At 33.6% G+C, this 16,063-nt stretch overlaps 1 protein-coding gene across 1 annotated transcript; it reads left to right on the forward strand.

Annotated features, from left to right (window-relative positions):
• Positions 1-8,676: 8,676 nt before the first annotated feature.
• Positions 8,677-13,960, forward strand: LOC113701733 (putative late blight resistance protein homolog R1A-3). Its single transcript, XM_072059407.1, has 3 exons — positions 8,677-12,775; positions 13,582-13,657; positions 13,787-13,960. The coding sequence occupies exon 1, from the start codon at positions 8,820-8,822 to the stop codon at positions 12,642-12,644; it is 3,825 nt and encodes a 1,274-aa protein (XP_071915508.1). The 5' UTR covers positions 8,677-8,819; the 3' UTR covers positions 12,645-12,775; positions 13,582-13,657; positions 13,787-13,960.
• Positions 13,961-16,063: the final 2,103 nt, after the last annotated feature.

Below are 16,063 nucleotides of genomic sequence, written 5' to 3' on the forward strand. Positions count from 1 at the left end.
ATCACTTAGATTGTGAACTAAGCCTTCAGCATGAAGTAATAGGCTTCAATCCTCATACAGGCTATTGAACTGTCTTTTTGACATTTTTGGTTAAAAGCTTTATTAGAATCTATTTAGCTGAATGATCATATAACTATTGGAAGTAAAATATATTTTGAATTACAATTGGTGGATGCAAGCTGGCCTAAGCTAGGCCACAAGAAATTTGTCTTCTTTTTCTTACGCTTAATCATATACTTGCAACATAGCATTAACAAGTGAAATATCCGAATCAAAGTATACCATTAAGATGCGATTTCTCCTCCACTCACAAAAATAGCAGGGAGGATACGTGAAAGATACAAAGGGCTAACATTTTTCAGAGTCAGATGAGCAGGACATATGGTTCAGGGCAATCTCTCTTCACCTTCTTAAAGATCCAAAATTTGCCTTTGGATGACTAAAGCAGCTGAATTCCACTGAAATCAAATTAAGCAAACATTGCGTTTATTTTCAGGGATTGTTCAGCTGTTTTAGACCCCTTTTTGGGTAATAAACTATCCAACAAGATCCAAAATTATCTTACCCTTGTAATTTTTGGCTGTGTTAATAATACGAACCGTTATTTACGAGAAGAAACTGAGTGGAGAAAATCTTTGCCATAAATTGTTCATCATGGCAAAATATATAATCACTTGAAAAATTTACATGCACAGCCAACATTTATGCCAAATACATTGTCACTAAATGAGAGTTGATGAGGCTTTGATTGACCCCACGCTAATGGATTATGCAAAAGTTTATATAAAAAGAAACTAATTTGAGACAGTATATGATTAGAAGCAAAAGTTGACAACCATCAGTAAAAAAAAATCACATAGTTTTTAAACATATTGGCTAGCAAATAAAAATGCTAATGACAATAGATAAGCAAAAAACTTTATTTGGAGAGTCAAATTGAACAACCGCCTAGTTATGCAATCTAGGCACTGATAGCAACTAGTTACTATTATTATATCAACTCAATTATGTTTCATGGACCGGAATGCCGATTATTTAGGATTTTTGATCCACAAATGGCCCTAATGGTGGTGGCGGCGGTGGATTCTTTGGCGGACCTGATGGAGGGACAGGCACCCCTCTTGAAACTTGAAAGCCTAGGAAATACGCTACTCTGGGGCAAAGCATGTGGCCCATGTGGCTCTATCAGTGGAGGTGGTGGAGGATCTTTGTAGGACCTGATGGAGGGATCGGCTCCCTTTTAAAAGCTTGGGGATCCAACGTTTTGAAAATCAGGTCGACCGGTCAATTCGACTAAGTTGGCCAAGTCTTTGGTCCGGTTCATTACTAGTATTGATTTTTCGTTAAAATCGATCAAAATCGCTAAAAATCGATCAGACCTTTCAACCCGAATTGAATCGGAACCGTGATTTTTTTTTTTAAATTTTTCCCATCTTTTTTTTTAAAAAAAATTGAACCTAAAGTTTTAAACATGATAAAACTTATTAGTAGAATCTTTTGTTCCCAACCCTAATTTCTAAAAAAGTAATTAAACTCTCTATATTTCTCAGTCTCAAACTCAAAGATTGTCGTTTTCTTTTGTAGTTCTATTAGATTTTGTTTAATTTAAAAAATCTCAATGCATTTTATTTAATTTTAGAATATGGTTGTGGTTTGTATGGGATTTAAGATTTTTACGAAGTAGGTGCAATTGAGATAAATTTATTTGTTTGAATTTACAATTTAAAAAATTTATTTGTTTTTTAAAATATTTAAATTTTTATCAAATGATGTCTTAAATTAGTCTATGGGATAACAGTCTGGAACAATTGAAACAATTATTCTATGCACAATTGTATGTGTTTATGTGTATGTGTGTGTGTATATATATATATATATATATATATATATATATATATGTATGTGTGTGTATATATATATAAAATATCATCGAACTGGGGTTGAATCGATTTGACATATTGAATCTCGACCCAATTACTTTACTGGTTTAATTAACAGTCCAAGTTTCAAAACGTTGTGGGGAACACCTTTATTCTGAAGTAAAACATATTGCTCAAAACTCAACTCTTGTCTGCTCGCACCATGGAGTTGAAGAGGGTCAAAATAAAAAAAAAAGAGTAATATTACGCGCCATAAATGATATACGATTTTTTATGAAAGTAGCCACTGAGAACCTTTTATTTTTTATGAAGAAATTAAAGTAGCCATTGAGAACCTTTATTTTCTTGGTTTTTGGGATGATCAATAACAGAGGTTAGCATGTATATATATATATATATATATATATATATATATACATATATATATTTATTTATTTATTTATTTACTTGAAGACAAGGAACAACTTAGATGCTTTTTGGGCTGTCATGGTAAGTCAATTATTAACCGTTTTGTTGATGCTCTTTAATGCTGAAAATCTTTTCATTATTATTTTTTAGAAAATGATAGGTGAAATGTATTTTGTAGTTTGATGCCTCATTCGTTGGACTGACAATGAAAAGTTAAACGAGTATGTTTAGTACTACACCAAAAGGGACCAAGTCCCTTTTTGACCTATAGGTCAAATGTTTCAATTTTATCTGCACTTAAAAAAATCTAAAGGAAGTGTCAAAGCACCATTTTACTCTAATCAGATCTATACATCTACTAGTTCCTTACACATTAGATTAAGTTATACAAATGTTATCGTTGTCAGAAAAAAAAGAAAGTATGTTGAGTAATACAAGCCTAAGTTTTTATAATTGAACATTGAATTAAAGGTAATTTTGAAATAAAGAAAGAATTTTTAGAAGCAAGAAAATAAAGAAAGATTAGATGAGAGTCAGAAAAGTAGTCTTCGTATTGGACAGGCTTCGGATGCAGGATTCGGGGGATCATAGCTAAATAAGTCGACTAATATATAAAGAAAGATTCTAGCAGGAAAAGATGTTCTCAATGTATTTTTACACCAAGATTTTAAAGGAACAGATAAAAGTGTTTGTCCTAAAATTGACCAGAAAATCAATTAGCAATTGTTTACAACCGGTAATATTTACTTGGATGATTTGGCTAACCAGCTTAAGTTGTTTTTGTAGGTTGACTACATTTGTTGCCACTTTCTGGGCTTCTTTTTTTTTTTTTTTTTTTGACGACACATCGGGTATTCGGACCTTTGGCCTGACTAATCTTTCTGCGGCCCGGGAGAGGGCGCCCCAACCTACTCTAAACACGGTAACCACGGAATTCGAACACTGATCAACGTCTTAAAAAAGGACTATATGACCGGCCGAACTTACCCCGTTGGGGTTTCCCTTTCTGGGCTTCAGCTAGGCTGTAACCAGATGGAGCTTCAGCTAGGCTGTAACCAGATGGAGCACAAAGTGAAGTGAATTTTACATGAGTAATCTAAGTTATTCCAGAAAATTCTTTTACACAATTGTTAAATTGCTTATAGTTTACGTTAAGTGATTGGGATTTTCTGTCCTAATTACTATATGAAAATATTAAATTGCTTATCTGTACCTTAAGTAAATTGATTAATATGTTATCCAAAAAAAAAAAACAAAAAGATGATCAAATCTCTCTCTCTCTCTCTCTCTCTCTCTCTCATTTTTTTTAAACGTTTCATCTTTACACAGGAACAAGCTTTTTCATTCTCCAACTTAGCAATGTTTTCACAAGTCTAATGAAAGTAAACTGTCTAAACATTTTCTTTGCTGTTCATCTTATCTTTTTCCAGCTAAGTACTACAAGTAATAGTTTAGGATGGTGCAAACCAAAAATTGATGACATTTCGAGGGTGAAAATTGCAAATCCCTTCTAATTTTTTGTCCGCTCTAATAGATGAGCTTGGAAAATTTCCCTTTATTCAGATTAATTCAATGCAAGAAACTAATTTTGTTATGCTGAGTTCAATAACTTTAAACGATATATTTGGCATCTTAATAGTGTAACTTTAAATTCTAACTAAATACTTTCAAGTCTGCATGTCTTTGAGCCCTTCCTGAGTTTTATCTTTATAGTAAGCTAACTATTTGGAAGTTGGCACTGGAAGAAAACAATGAAACACAGAATAATTGAGCTTGACTATGTAAGTATCTTGTTGGAATATATTTAGACCATAAGTATTGATCCAAATCCTGTGCTGCAGGCTCCAGATAAGCAAGAGCTAATATGTTCAGCAAAATTGAGAAGCGAAAAGAAAAAACTATTGAAGATAAAAAGCTGACATTGAAGACCATAGCCATTTGTTTTTTGATTGCTCTATTACTAATAGTATTTGGATTTATTTCGAATCCAAATGTGCTGTATGATGGTACCAATAGGAGCAATTTGATTGATTGGATTGGAATTAATTTGAAAGGCAAATCTCTTGCTAAAACAAGGAAGAGTTTTTGTTGGCAGCTGCTATTTAGTGCATTTGGAAAGAAAGGAATGCAACACAATTTAGGAATGAATGTAGGGATACAAAAGTTATTCAACAAGAGATCCTTGAGGGAATTAGATGTAGATTGTCCTCTTTCAAGAAAGTCAAGAAGATGGATACTAATAGATGATTTGTTTTCACTTGCAAGAGTAGTTAGAGATTCCATAATTTTGAACACATTTTTATTGTTATTTTGCTACTTTTATTACATGTTAGTAGAGTAAATTTAAGTGCTTTATTTGTGATCATCTAAACAATAGAGGAGTTCGAAAACTATCAGTAATTGACAATCTTTTCTGTGAGATTGATACCTAATATCATGTATATTAGGGTCCTTGACTGGTGCTTTGATGTATTTGAACTTATTTAAACCCATCATATTTATAACCACTAAAAGAAGAGATATCTATGTAAAATTTTCGATATGTTTTACAAAAACAAACACAACAAATCTCTACCTTATATATTCAACATCGACAAGTAGCAACCATGCTTCACCTTCTGTACGAAAGTTTCAACGGATCCTAATAGACCAAGATCATAAAAGCCACAATGAATTCTAATGGGTCAAAGCCACAAAAGCCCCAACAAATTCCAATCGGCCAAAATCACAAAAGTCTCAGCAGATCTCAACAGGTTGAAATCATGAATATAGTAACCTTGTTTCATCTTTTCCACAAAACCCTCAATGGACTTTTTTTCAATTCCCTGTAGCACTAAATTAACTCCAGCATGAACTAAAAATAGCCTCCATCTTGAGTTGTCATCCGGAAAATTGATGGAAGTGTTTTTGGCAATTTCAAAATACAATAATAAAGCAAAAATAAATATAATAGACAAGAATTATGTTGTTTGGACAATTGACCTATGTCACAAGTGAAAGAGCAGCAAATTCACTATAAAGAAGAGAGCACAAAATCATAAAGTTTTAGAGTACTAAATACTAAAACACAAAAAAGCTTAAATAAAACAAAAGGCTCAACAACCTAAAAAGGTCCAAATAAGCTACTAACTAGCTGTTTTGGGTGGCACTTCTCAAAAATCTCTCTTAAATTGGGGCCTAGGGCCTCCCGAATCTCTGTTGATATACTAAGGCCCAGCTGTTCGATAATTTAATTTAGTACTTAAATTTAATAGATTCAAATTTTAATATATTTAGATGCGTTTGATAACTAAAAATTGAACATCTGAATTAATTAAGTGGCACTGAATTTTCTAGACAAAACTTGTTCTAAAAAATAAGCGGTAAGTTATTCAATTTTCACTGATTGTGATATACACTCAAATATATTAAATTTAATATTTAATAATTTAATGGATTCAAACTTCAGATTTCCGACTTTAATTTTATCAAACGCAACCTAACTAATTGTCCAAGCTTGCTATTAGTATCTTTTCACAAGAAAGTCCAACAAAGAGTTTGGTTAGTGGAGACTTGCTAGCAATAATATCTTTTCTTTTGCATTTTTAGATCATCTTAAGCTGGACGTTCAGTCCCAGTAGAGTTTGGATTTGGTTTGGTCAATTAGCTGTATTTTCTTGTTGAGGGCAGAAGACTAGAAGAGTTGTCCAAATTAGCTAGAGGATTTGGTTTATTTTGTTATGTTGCCTCGCTAAGCCGAGAAACAACACAATTGGAGAAAGAAAACAAATCACAAAAAGTTTTCCAATATGACACAAATAAACATCTAAACTACCTTTTCTTACCTTTTCTATCTTATCATGTCTTCCATTTGCAACAAGTTCTCTTTATTACAACCCATGAATCCTCCTGTTTCCTGATTTCAACCCATTTCTTTTATTTTGGTACTCTAGTAGAATGCAAACTTATTAAATGTATGCAGCAAGATGTATTATTGCTTTTTAATATATATTACAGGAAAAAGGGGAAAAGAAAGCGGAACCAAGAGATGAAGAAATAGGATAGAGGACTCAAATTTATGACCAAATGGGTGAGAATCCAAAGTTTGACAAATTTTTATTAGATGTGGTCATAAAGTTAACAACACCAGGATGATCTATACCTTTCTTTGTTCCTTTGATAAAGTAACATCCATTGTCTTGGTTGCTGGAAACTGTGGTCTAACTTATTTAGCCTTTTTGCTTTTTTTTTGCCCAAAGCACTACTGCACTTTATCTTTTGTGGAAAGAGAACAAGATAGCCTATAAACAAGATGACAACTTGAATTTTCTTGTTCTTTTCCTCTATTCCAAAATGAATATTCAAATGTGCCAATATAGTTGAGGGTGAAATAGTTGATTTGGTGGTTACTGCTCGTGGGAATATTATATCTAACCCAAAAAAAAAAGGTAAAAGGAAAAAAAACCTGTGTAACAAGTAGGCATAACCTTGTTGATTCTCAGCTAGAACAATCCTGTTACTTCTAAGATTGGATAATCTCTCTGTTTGGCTACAAATTTTTAAGTATTTTAAAAACAATACAGTTTTTGCAAAAAAGGAGCAAATGGACGGTTAAGTGTAGATATCCTACATTTATATCAACAGGAAAAATATAAAACTAAAAAAAACAAGAATTTAACCAAACCAATTGACTAATAATTTTTATAAATACATATAAATTGTTTGCCCTATATTTTCTTAGCTTTCTTGTTTTTATTAATACTCATTCTCAGTTAGATGCTAGATGCTTATATAAGCATTAAGCATACTTAGAGATGTGGCAAAAGAAAAATTTCTATAACGGTTGAAACTCCTTTAGATTTTCACTTAGAATGTGCCAAATTAAATGAACATCCCAACACAGCAAATTTGGCAATTGAAATACATATTTTCTTTTTTATTTTAAATTCAAAAACAGATGAAAGAGATAATAGGAAAGAAAAGGTCACATTGAGTGCCTAAATCTCCGAAAAATGTAAGGACATATTTAGTATTGGATTTCCTTTAACAAAAAATAAATAAAAGAATGAAAACTTTTGTTACAAATAGCTAGATAGATAAATATACCAATGTTTTGCTCCAAATCAATTGCTTTTCTATAAAGAAATTTATGTCAACAACACTCTATTACTAAATATAACCTCAAGGTTAATTTTTTCGCTATCTTTTGTTTAGTTCTACAAAGTTTAAGCAATTAGAAAATTGAGCTCTTCCTAAAGGCATGAGTTTAATTTCTTTATTATGCCTTCACAGTATGGGGCTCCAGGAATCACATTACTTGGTGTAATTGGGTTCCAAGGTAGCCAGTTGATTTTGAGTTCTCATGTTGATCTAGCATGGCAAGAAGTTTTCTTCTAAATGTAGCTTCAGTAAACTTCTAAAATCCATCCATAATAACTCATTTTTAATAAATGACAATTATGCAAAATTTGAATTTGAAATTCAATTTTTACACATATGTCAGAGATCTAACAATGATAGTTTATAGAATATAAGTATATATAAGATTTACTCTTTTTGTATAATGTTTAATTTTAATCCCTTTCCTCAAGTATTTCCTTCATTCACAATTTTATTGATATGCTAATCTTTAGTTTCCGAAAGTTTCCAAAAGTTCTTTAGTTCCAAAAGTATTGTCAAAGAAATTTGTTAAACTTCTTTCCGAACAATTTTTTTTGCACTATTGCTCAAGGAAATCTGCTTGCTTGCTCCAAAATTAATTGATTGCCAAAGAAATTTCTAAAACTTCTTTACAAACAATTTCTTTCCAACTATTGCTCAACAAAGTTAACAAAATCTGAGTTTAATATATTTATATTTCTAAAGAAAAAACTCATTCTTGCTGTTACATTGAATTACATAAATAGCCACAATTATCATAAATAATGCAGAGCTAAAAAAACAACATTGCATACAGAGGGTATTATCGGAATACGAGATCTAATGCACTAATCCGCTAATTTAGACTCTTGCTCTTAATATATTATAGATAAGTTGTACCTCTATAAGCGTTTAATTAGAGCTACACGCTAGCCACAATATTGTAGCAGGAAGACTAATGCAAAGCTAATTCTTGATTGATTTACAATATGATTCAAATTAGACAATTAGTTTAAGAACAATATTGAAATTAATGCAGAAACCATTACATGAATGTTGTAATCTAATTACTGATGTGACTGCAAAAGGTGACCAATTTGGTACACGCATTTGGTCATAAAAAAAGCGGCCAAATTGGTACATGCATGGCCCACCAATAATGCATCAGATTGGGAGGTATCTTTGTTTGGCGCTACACTGAAGTTGCTGGCAAAGTTCTGAAGCACCATATCTTCTGTGAACAAGATAGACTAGTGTCTTGCAATATTTACACAAAAAGTGGGAAAAAAAAAGTCCAGCCTATTGTTTGTTGGCTATTCTTAGATGAGAAAGTTTTGGATCCTGAACTGATTTTATTGAGCAGCTGCTAAACCAGATAAAAATCTAATATCAGAGTGAAAAGAAGATATTATAATGGAGATCCCCTCCAGCAGTAACGCCAATTGCTTTGATTTTGCTTCTTATGATTATCTGCAGTCGCATCTCGTCTCCTCCAGCACTAGCACTAGTTGCTTTGATCTTGCTTTAGATACTCTAGCCGAGCTTGAAAAAGAGCCCTACTATGGCTGGTACTTCAAGTACCTGAAGGAGAAGGCAAGATTAATGAAAACCTGTTTTCTGTATGTCAAAAAGTGTAGGAGGAGGAGGAACCACGAAGCGCTTTTGGAGCCCGATCGCGAGGACAGGTGTAATATTATGTCTGAAAATTTGAGACGTAGTATTATTTGCTTCAGAATTCAAGAAGTGGCTATCAGGATGATTCATGATCTTCAGCCTGCTTATTTTCAATATATTCATTCTGGTCGTTACTTAGATTATGCCAACATTGAAAGTGCGATTACCAGATCCAAGGAAAAGATCAAAATGTTTCTTGAGACGGATCTCAAGAAATCATGCGCCGCCATCTTCATTGACTATTACGCACCGGGAGATCCACGACTAGTTATGGATCTTATTATGTGCCTTTTAGAGACTTTGGATTGGAATTTACGTGTTGGGGAGCTAAGGGAGACAATTAGAAACAGGCTAAAACTCTTAAGGAATCTCATTGGCTTTGTGACAATGCAAGGTCTTGAATGTTCGCAACTGACAGATCTCTTGACTTACACTGTAGTTGCAGCTGGACGCCTGATTTCTGTATGTCTGTTTTACCATGATCAACAAGTGGCCAATCGAATGGAATCTGAAATTTATCAGCTGATGCACGAGAAGATCAATCTTCTTGATCTCCAAGTCCGAGAAACTTTTGTCCATGTCCTGACAGCTTCAAAGAAACAACCGAGACCATCATATGCTTTAGCCCTTCAGAAGAATGAGGATCGTGTGGTAGGCCAGTTTGTTGGTTCTCTCCGTGATTATCTTATGGATCTACTAGGATCTTATGCCAGTTTTCAGGTTCCAGTGAAGGGTCAAATACTAAGACTCCATGAGGAAATAAGATGCCTGGGTATCCTTCTTAAACAGGAGGAGAAACTAGCTGATGAAATGAAGGATCTTATTGGAGCTGTGGTCTCTGATGCAGCAATTTTGACCTTCTCCCTTTCTGTCAATGAAATCAAAGAAGGCTTGCCTAAGGAAATAGATCTTGCGGTGTTTCATTTGCACAAAGTTCTCAAATATATGGTGGCAGAGGTTGCACACAATTATCCACTAAAATCACCATATTCATCATTTAATTATCCTAGACCCAATGAGTTGGGCTGTATGGATTCTTTCCTAGAAAATCTCAAGGAACTAGTAAGGTGTGATGAGGCTGACGATTCAATTGGTTTTCAACAGGATAGAATCGAAATGATCCAAAAAGATCTCGTAATTTTAAGATCTTTCCTGAAAAATATCAAGGAGCAGCGCCATCAGAATGGAAAACTTCAAGCTTTCTGGAGTCATGTTATGGAAGCTGCTTACAAGGCAGAGTTACTGATTGACTTGGCACTTGTTGGTGATAAATGTGAAGATTCTTTGGATGCTGTTTCTAGAGATATCAATCTTTTGAAGATTGATGCCCCTGAGATCCATAATGGTCAAACCCAAAGAGTTAACAAGACTTCCCTTCACATACCGTCACAACTTGCTGCCGCCATGCACGACGAAGATCTGGTAGGTCTTGACGATGAGGTGAAAACTATTACTCATCGGCTTACGAGAGGATCAAAGCAATTGGATGTTGTTCCCATTGTGGGTATGCCAGGCCTTGGTAAGACCACATTAGCCCTCAAAGTTTATAATGCTCCTTCAGTTAGGTCACATTTCCATGTTCATGGTTGGTGTCGTGTTTCTCAAACGTGTAGCAAACACAGTTTGTTAGTTCAACTTTTGTGTAGTGTTGATTCTAGGAGTCCAGATGAATATCTTAAGGAGGATGAAAATAATTTGGCTAACAAGCTAAGGCAGGTTTTGCTGAGAAGTAGGTATCTCCTTTTTTTGGATGACTTGTGGAACGTTGAGGCATGGGATTTGTTGGAAAAATCACTACCGAATGATGCCAATGGAAGCAGGATTCTCTTCACCAGTAGATACCAGAATTTATCTTTGCATTTCAAACCTAATAGCGAGCCTCACCATCTCCGCCATCTTACTGACGAAGAGAGTTGGACATTGCTGCAGAGAAAGCTATTTGGCATGGAAGATTGTCCTCCAGCACTAAGTGAAGTTGGATCTCAAATAGCAAAACTTTGTCAGGGCTTACCCCTCGCAGTTGTCCTTATTGCTGGAATTCTTGCTACTACTGCACGAGATAGCTGGTTAGAAGTTGCAAAAAGTCTAAGTTCTATTGTCCTTGAGGATGAATACTGCATGAAGGCACTTGAACTGAGTTATAGTCATCTGCCAAATTATTTGAAGCCATGCCTTCTGTACTTTGCTGCATTTAAAGAAGACGAGGTTATTAATGTGCGAAGGTTGTTACGGCTTTGGGTCTCTGAAAGATTTGTGCAACAGGCTGAAGGAAAGAGAGTAGAGGAAGCAGCTTATGACTACTTCATGGCTCTAGTTAATAGAAGTTTAGTTATGGGTGTCGGACAAAGAACTGTGGGTGGTGCCAAAGCCTGTCTACTTCACGATTTGGTACATGAGTTTTGTGTGAAAAAAGCCAAAGAAGAAAGTTTTCTATATGCTATTCATACTTGGAACCCTCTTGGGCTTACTGGACCAAGCAACCCCCACCGAATTTGTGTCCACAATACCAGAGAATTGAAGATTTGGGAGTTAACGCTTATTTTTCCCAATTTACGCTCTTTGATCTTGTTTGGACATGTTCATATTGAACATGAAGAGGAGGATTTGGATATTTTGTTACCTAAACTTCTCAGAGTGTTGGATTTCCGGAATTTGAAGTTTTGTTATTCTTTCCCAATGGAAGTAGTATTGCTTGTTCACTTGAGATACCTGGCGCTCAGAGGAGTAACATACATCCCATCTGCGATAGCCAACCTCTCAAGGTTAGAAACTCTCATCGTAGAAGTTCAGGGTTTTAGTTGTGAGCTGCCAAGTACTATTTGGAACATTAAGACATTGAGTCATCTACTTGCTATAAATTATCATGGAGTATGGCCAAGGGGTTTTATTTTTCCAGTTGAAAATCTTGAAGTATCCCCAGATTTAGATCGTTTGGACACTTTAAACCTTGCAGTTGATCCCTCTCCTCAAAGCTTGCAAAAGATACTGAGAAAGTTACCAAGCATTCGCAGGTTAAAATGTATGGAACACCCGGGCGGATCAAGAGAAGCTACCAGAAATTGCAACGAGATTCTTGAGTTTGACAGTTTGAGTCAACTGGAATCACTTTATTTGTATGGTTTTCACGGATGTGGATTCAAATTCCCGTTGAATTTGAAAAAGTTGGCTCTCTCATATAATTGTCAGCCATGGAGTGAAATTTCAACAATTGGAAAGTTGCCGAATCTTGAAGTGCTTAAATTACTTGATCACAGCTTTGTCGGGGAAGAATGGGTAATGAAAGAGGGGGAGTTCCCTAACCTCCGAGTCTTAAAATTGTCAAGGTTGAAATTTCGCAACTGGACTGCATTTTCTGATAATTTTTCCCGCCTTGTGAAATTGGTCTTGCACCGATGTAAGGAGCTGGAAAAGGTCCCTTCCTGTTTAGGGGAGTGTGAGACTCTTGAAATGATTGTGGTGGAAAATTGTCCTGAGTCTGTTGTAGATTCTGTAAAGCAAATTCAACAAGAGCAGATGGACATGGGAAATGAGGTTCTAAAGATCGAAATTCATTCCATTCCTTAGAAGAAGAGTCTAAAGAAGCAGAGTCAATTCCCTCAGAAGCAGAGGAGGTTTCTTCAGAAAGAGAGTCTATATCCTCTCATCACGCAGTTGGCAATTGTGAGAGTGAATGTACAGTGGGATTCCACTCATCGGTCAGATAAAACTATATTTGCATATGTTGAATCAGTTCAATTATATAATGATTCATGCTTCTCTTAACAGTTTACGACGGCAAACCATTCATGTCTCTTTTTCATTTGTTTATATGTTGAATCAGTCCAATGATGTGTTAATTCACGTGTATTTTGAAGCAATTTCTGCTGCATAACTTTCTGATAAATTTCTGATTGATGCACAATCTGCTTCTTGTCATTTTCTGGTTCAGCGTTGAGTAATTTTTATGTCCCAATTTCCGAAATCTTCTTCCTTGTTGCTACATAACTTGATATGATGCTCAAACCAGATACACTTATCTGTTCCCAATTTGTGCATGTAAATAAGAGTAATACAGAAAAGTGTGACTTACTTCTATTTTTCCTCAATAAAAACCATAATTCAATTGACTGATATGTTGAAACCTACAATCACAGTTTTGCAACAAATATTAAGTGGAGACAAAAAACCAAAAAAAAAAAAAAAAAAAACAAACTATGGTTGTGTTACTTTTCAACAGAGGAAGGGCATAGGACTTAATATGTGTTTTTCTTCACTACAACATGCTGAAATACAAACATTTTCATTCTTTAATAGGCAATATTTTCGGAAATAAAAAAGGAAGCAATTTTTTCTTATACTTTTTTTTGTGTGTGGTTTCATGTTTTATTTTGCTATTTTAGGTGGTTAATTGCTCAAACTGATCAAAATGACAAATCAAAGAAACCAGATGACCAATTTTGTTGGGTAATCTGTATACCTCTTCATTCAACTGATGTAGTACTGCAATTTTTCCTTCTTCCAGAGCAGGTTTCCTCAGAAGGTGAAGACTGAAACATTTATGTCTCTCCTTGATTTGGTGTGGTCATTCCACTCATCAGGTTAGATATAATTGTATGTGTATGTTAATTCAGTTCAATGACATATAATTACTGATCATGTCCCTTCTTCATCTGTACCAAATTATTTGGTTTGAACTTTGATGCAGCTGTATTACTTTGTCATTGCAGGGGCAAGCACAGTCATGCATTCTATCAAGCCAACATTATCCATCATAATCTATTTGTAAAATGTTCTCCATGTTCTTTTCTGGTTTGATGTTTAATAGTGTTTATGATCCATCACAATCTGTTTGTAAAATATTCTCCAAGTTAAAGAAGCTGGATGATATTTTTGCTGAACAATATATATTCTTCTTCATTTAACTTGACATCTAATTGTGATATTCTATAACATGTAACATATTTAATACAAGGATATTTAGAAAATAGACAAAACCATTAGCTGCCAATCATTTAAGACCAATATTAACGTTGACGAGGAAGCCATTACATGAAAAAAAAAAAAAAAAATTTCTGTTGTGAGCCTAAGATGTACAGAATGCCAGGTGAAAGCTGACTTTAACTTTCTTCTATCCAAATGATTGTAATCCAAAATTCCAAATATCGCTTCCTCTGCTTTATTTTTCGACTTTCTTTCTTTGTTTGGGCCTTTGTTTTGTTTTTGCTTTTCTGAATTTGGCCTTTGGCTTACTGGGTTTATTATTTCTTCTGGTTTTTTTTTTATGTTTTAGTTTTTTTTTGTATTCTCTATATTTTTGTTTCTGTGATTTATTTTTTCCTTATTTTTCTTTTCCCCCCTTTCTATGGTTCCATAAAAGAAACCTACAAATTGACAAAATAGAACATTATATATATATATATATATATATATATATATATATATAAACTTATTAATTTACATACGCATGTATAGACGCAGTTTACAAACTCACGGAGTCTTCATGGATGGACTACGACTGAAGCATCACAAAACTTTAAATTAGTTCATTTAATTACTTTATCAAATCTCGTTACAGTGGTTAAGAAAGGGTTCTTAGAATCTTTTCCATTATCAAACTCAAGATTCAAATCATTTATATGGCAATTGGAATTAAAAAGACGTACATGATATACCTGACAGTATGGGATAAAAAAAAGAAAGGGTTCTTAGAATCTTTTCCATTATCAAACTCAAGATTCAAATCATTTATATGGCAATTGGAATTAAAAAGACGTACATGATATACCTGACAGTATGGGATAAAAAAAGAGTGTGAGAAGGGATGAGAGGATAACAATTTTTTTATTTTTTTTTAATAAAAAGAGTCTTCTCTTGTCTCTATAGAATAGTGTTCCTCTCTATAGCTTGTATGATTGACTAGACGTGAAGAGTAACACTTCTAATGATCAGATCACTCTACGTTAACCTTTTAGGCTCCATTTGGTTTATGAACTAGATGAGATGGGATGGCTCATCCTCAGATTATTAATCTTGGATTGAGTCATCCCTGGATAAACAATCCAAGTTGTCTAGTATTTGGTTGGTTCTTGGTTAGATAGGATATGTTGGAAAATAATCCTATCTTATGTTTGGTTGGAGATTGGATGAGGAAGGATTACTATTTTAATAACCAAAGCATCCCTTAATTTGTAGATTTTTTTTAATAAAATAATTTAATATTTTATAAAATATTAATAAAATAATCTAATAAATAATTTAATATTTATAAATTTTATTAAAATAGAGTAGTTTAAAACTTTATAATTATAAAGTAAATCAAGGGTTTTGATATATAAAAATTGGTATTCATTCAAACTTAGCCCATTCGGGCCCTTAAAAATAGATTTTGTCCAAGCTTTTGAACCTAAATTTGAAATTCAATTAAATAATGGGCCAAGTTTTGACTAAATTAAGGTTAAATCAATTAAAACCGAATTCATTTAAGAGCTTTCAATGAGCCGAACTCAGGCTAATATAGAAGATTTTTCTTTGGATCGAGTTTGAACTTATTGAAATCCTCATTCACAAAGTCAAAAATTTTAAAATAATGAATTGGGGCAAATTAGTAAAAAATTTTAATAGAATTAGTAGGGGCTAATTGGTCTGTTTATTATGATATTATTATGTGAGAGTATGGTTATATAATAGCTAATTTGAATTTGAATCATTCATAAGGATAAATTAGTCCAAATATTGTTATATTGGTAGTAGGGGCAAATTAATCAAAAACATTAAAATTAAATAGTAGGGGCAAATTAGTCCATTCATAGTATATTATCATGTGAGAGTAGGATTATATATATAATTATAAGAGTATAAATTTGTATTTTTTGTAAGGATAAATTAGTTTAAAATTTTATTATCCTACCTGTTAGTGATCCCGGGATGACTAATCCCATCTCTCCCATGGGATTATTTTATCCCATGAATAGGGGATTAATTCGGTTAGGTGTGTCATCCCCTGT

This window comes from Coffea arabica, chromosome 7e (genome assembly GCF_036785885.1).
Source record: "Coffea arabica cultivar ET-39 chromosome 7e, Coffea Arabica ET-39 HiFi, whole genome shotgun sequence".
Classification (NCBI taxonomy): Eukaryota; Viridiplantae; Streptophyta; class Magnoliopsida; order Gentianales; family Rubiaceae; genus Coffea; species Coffea arabica.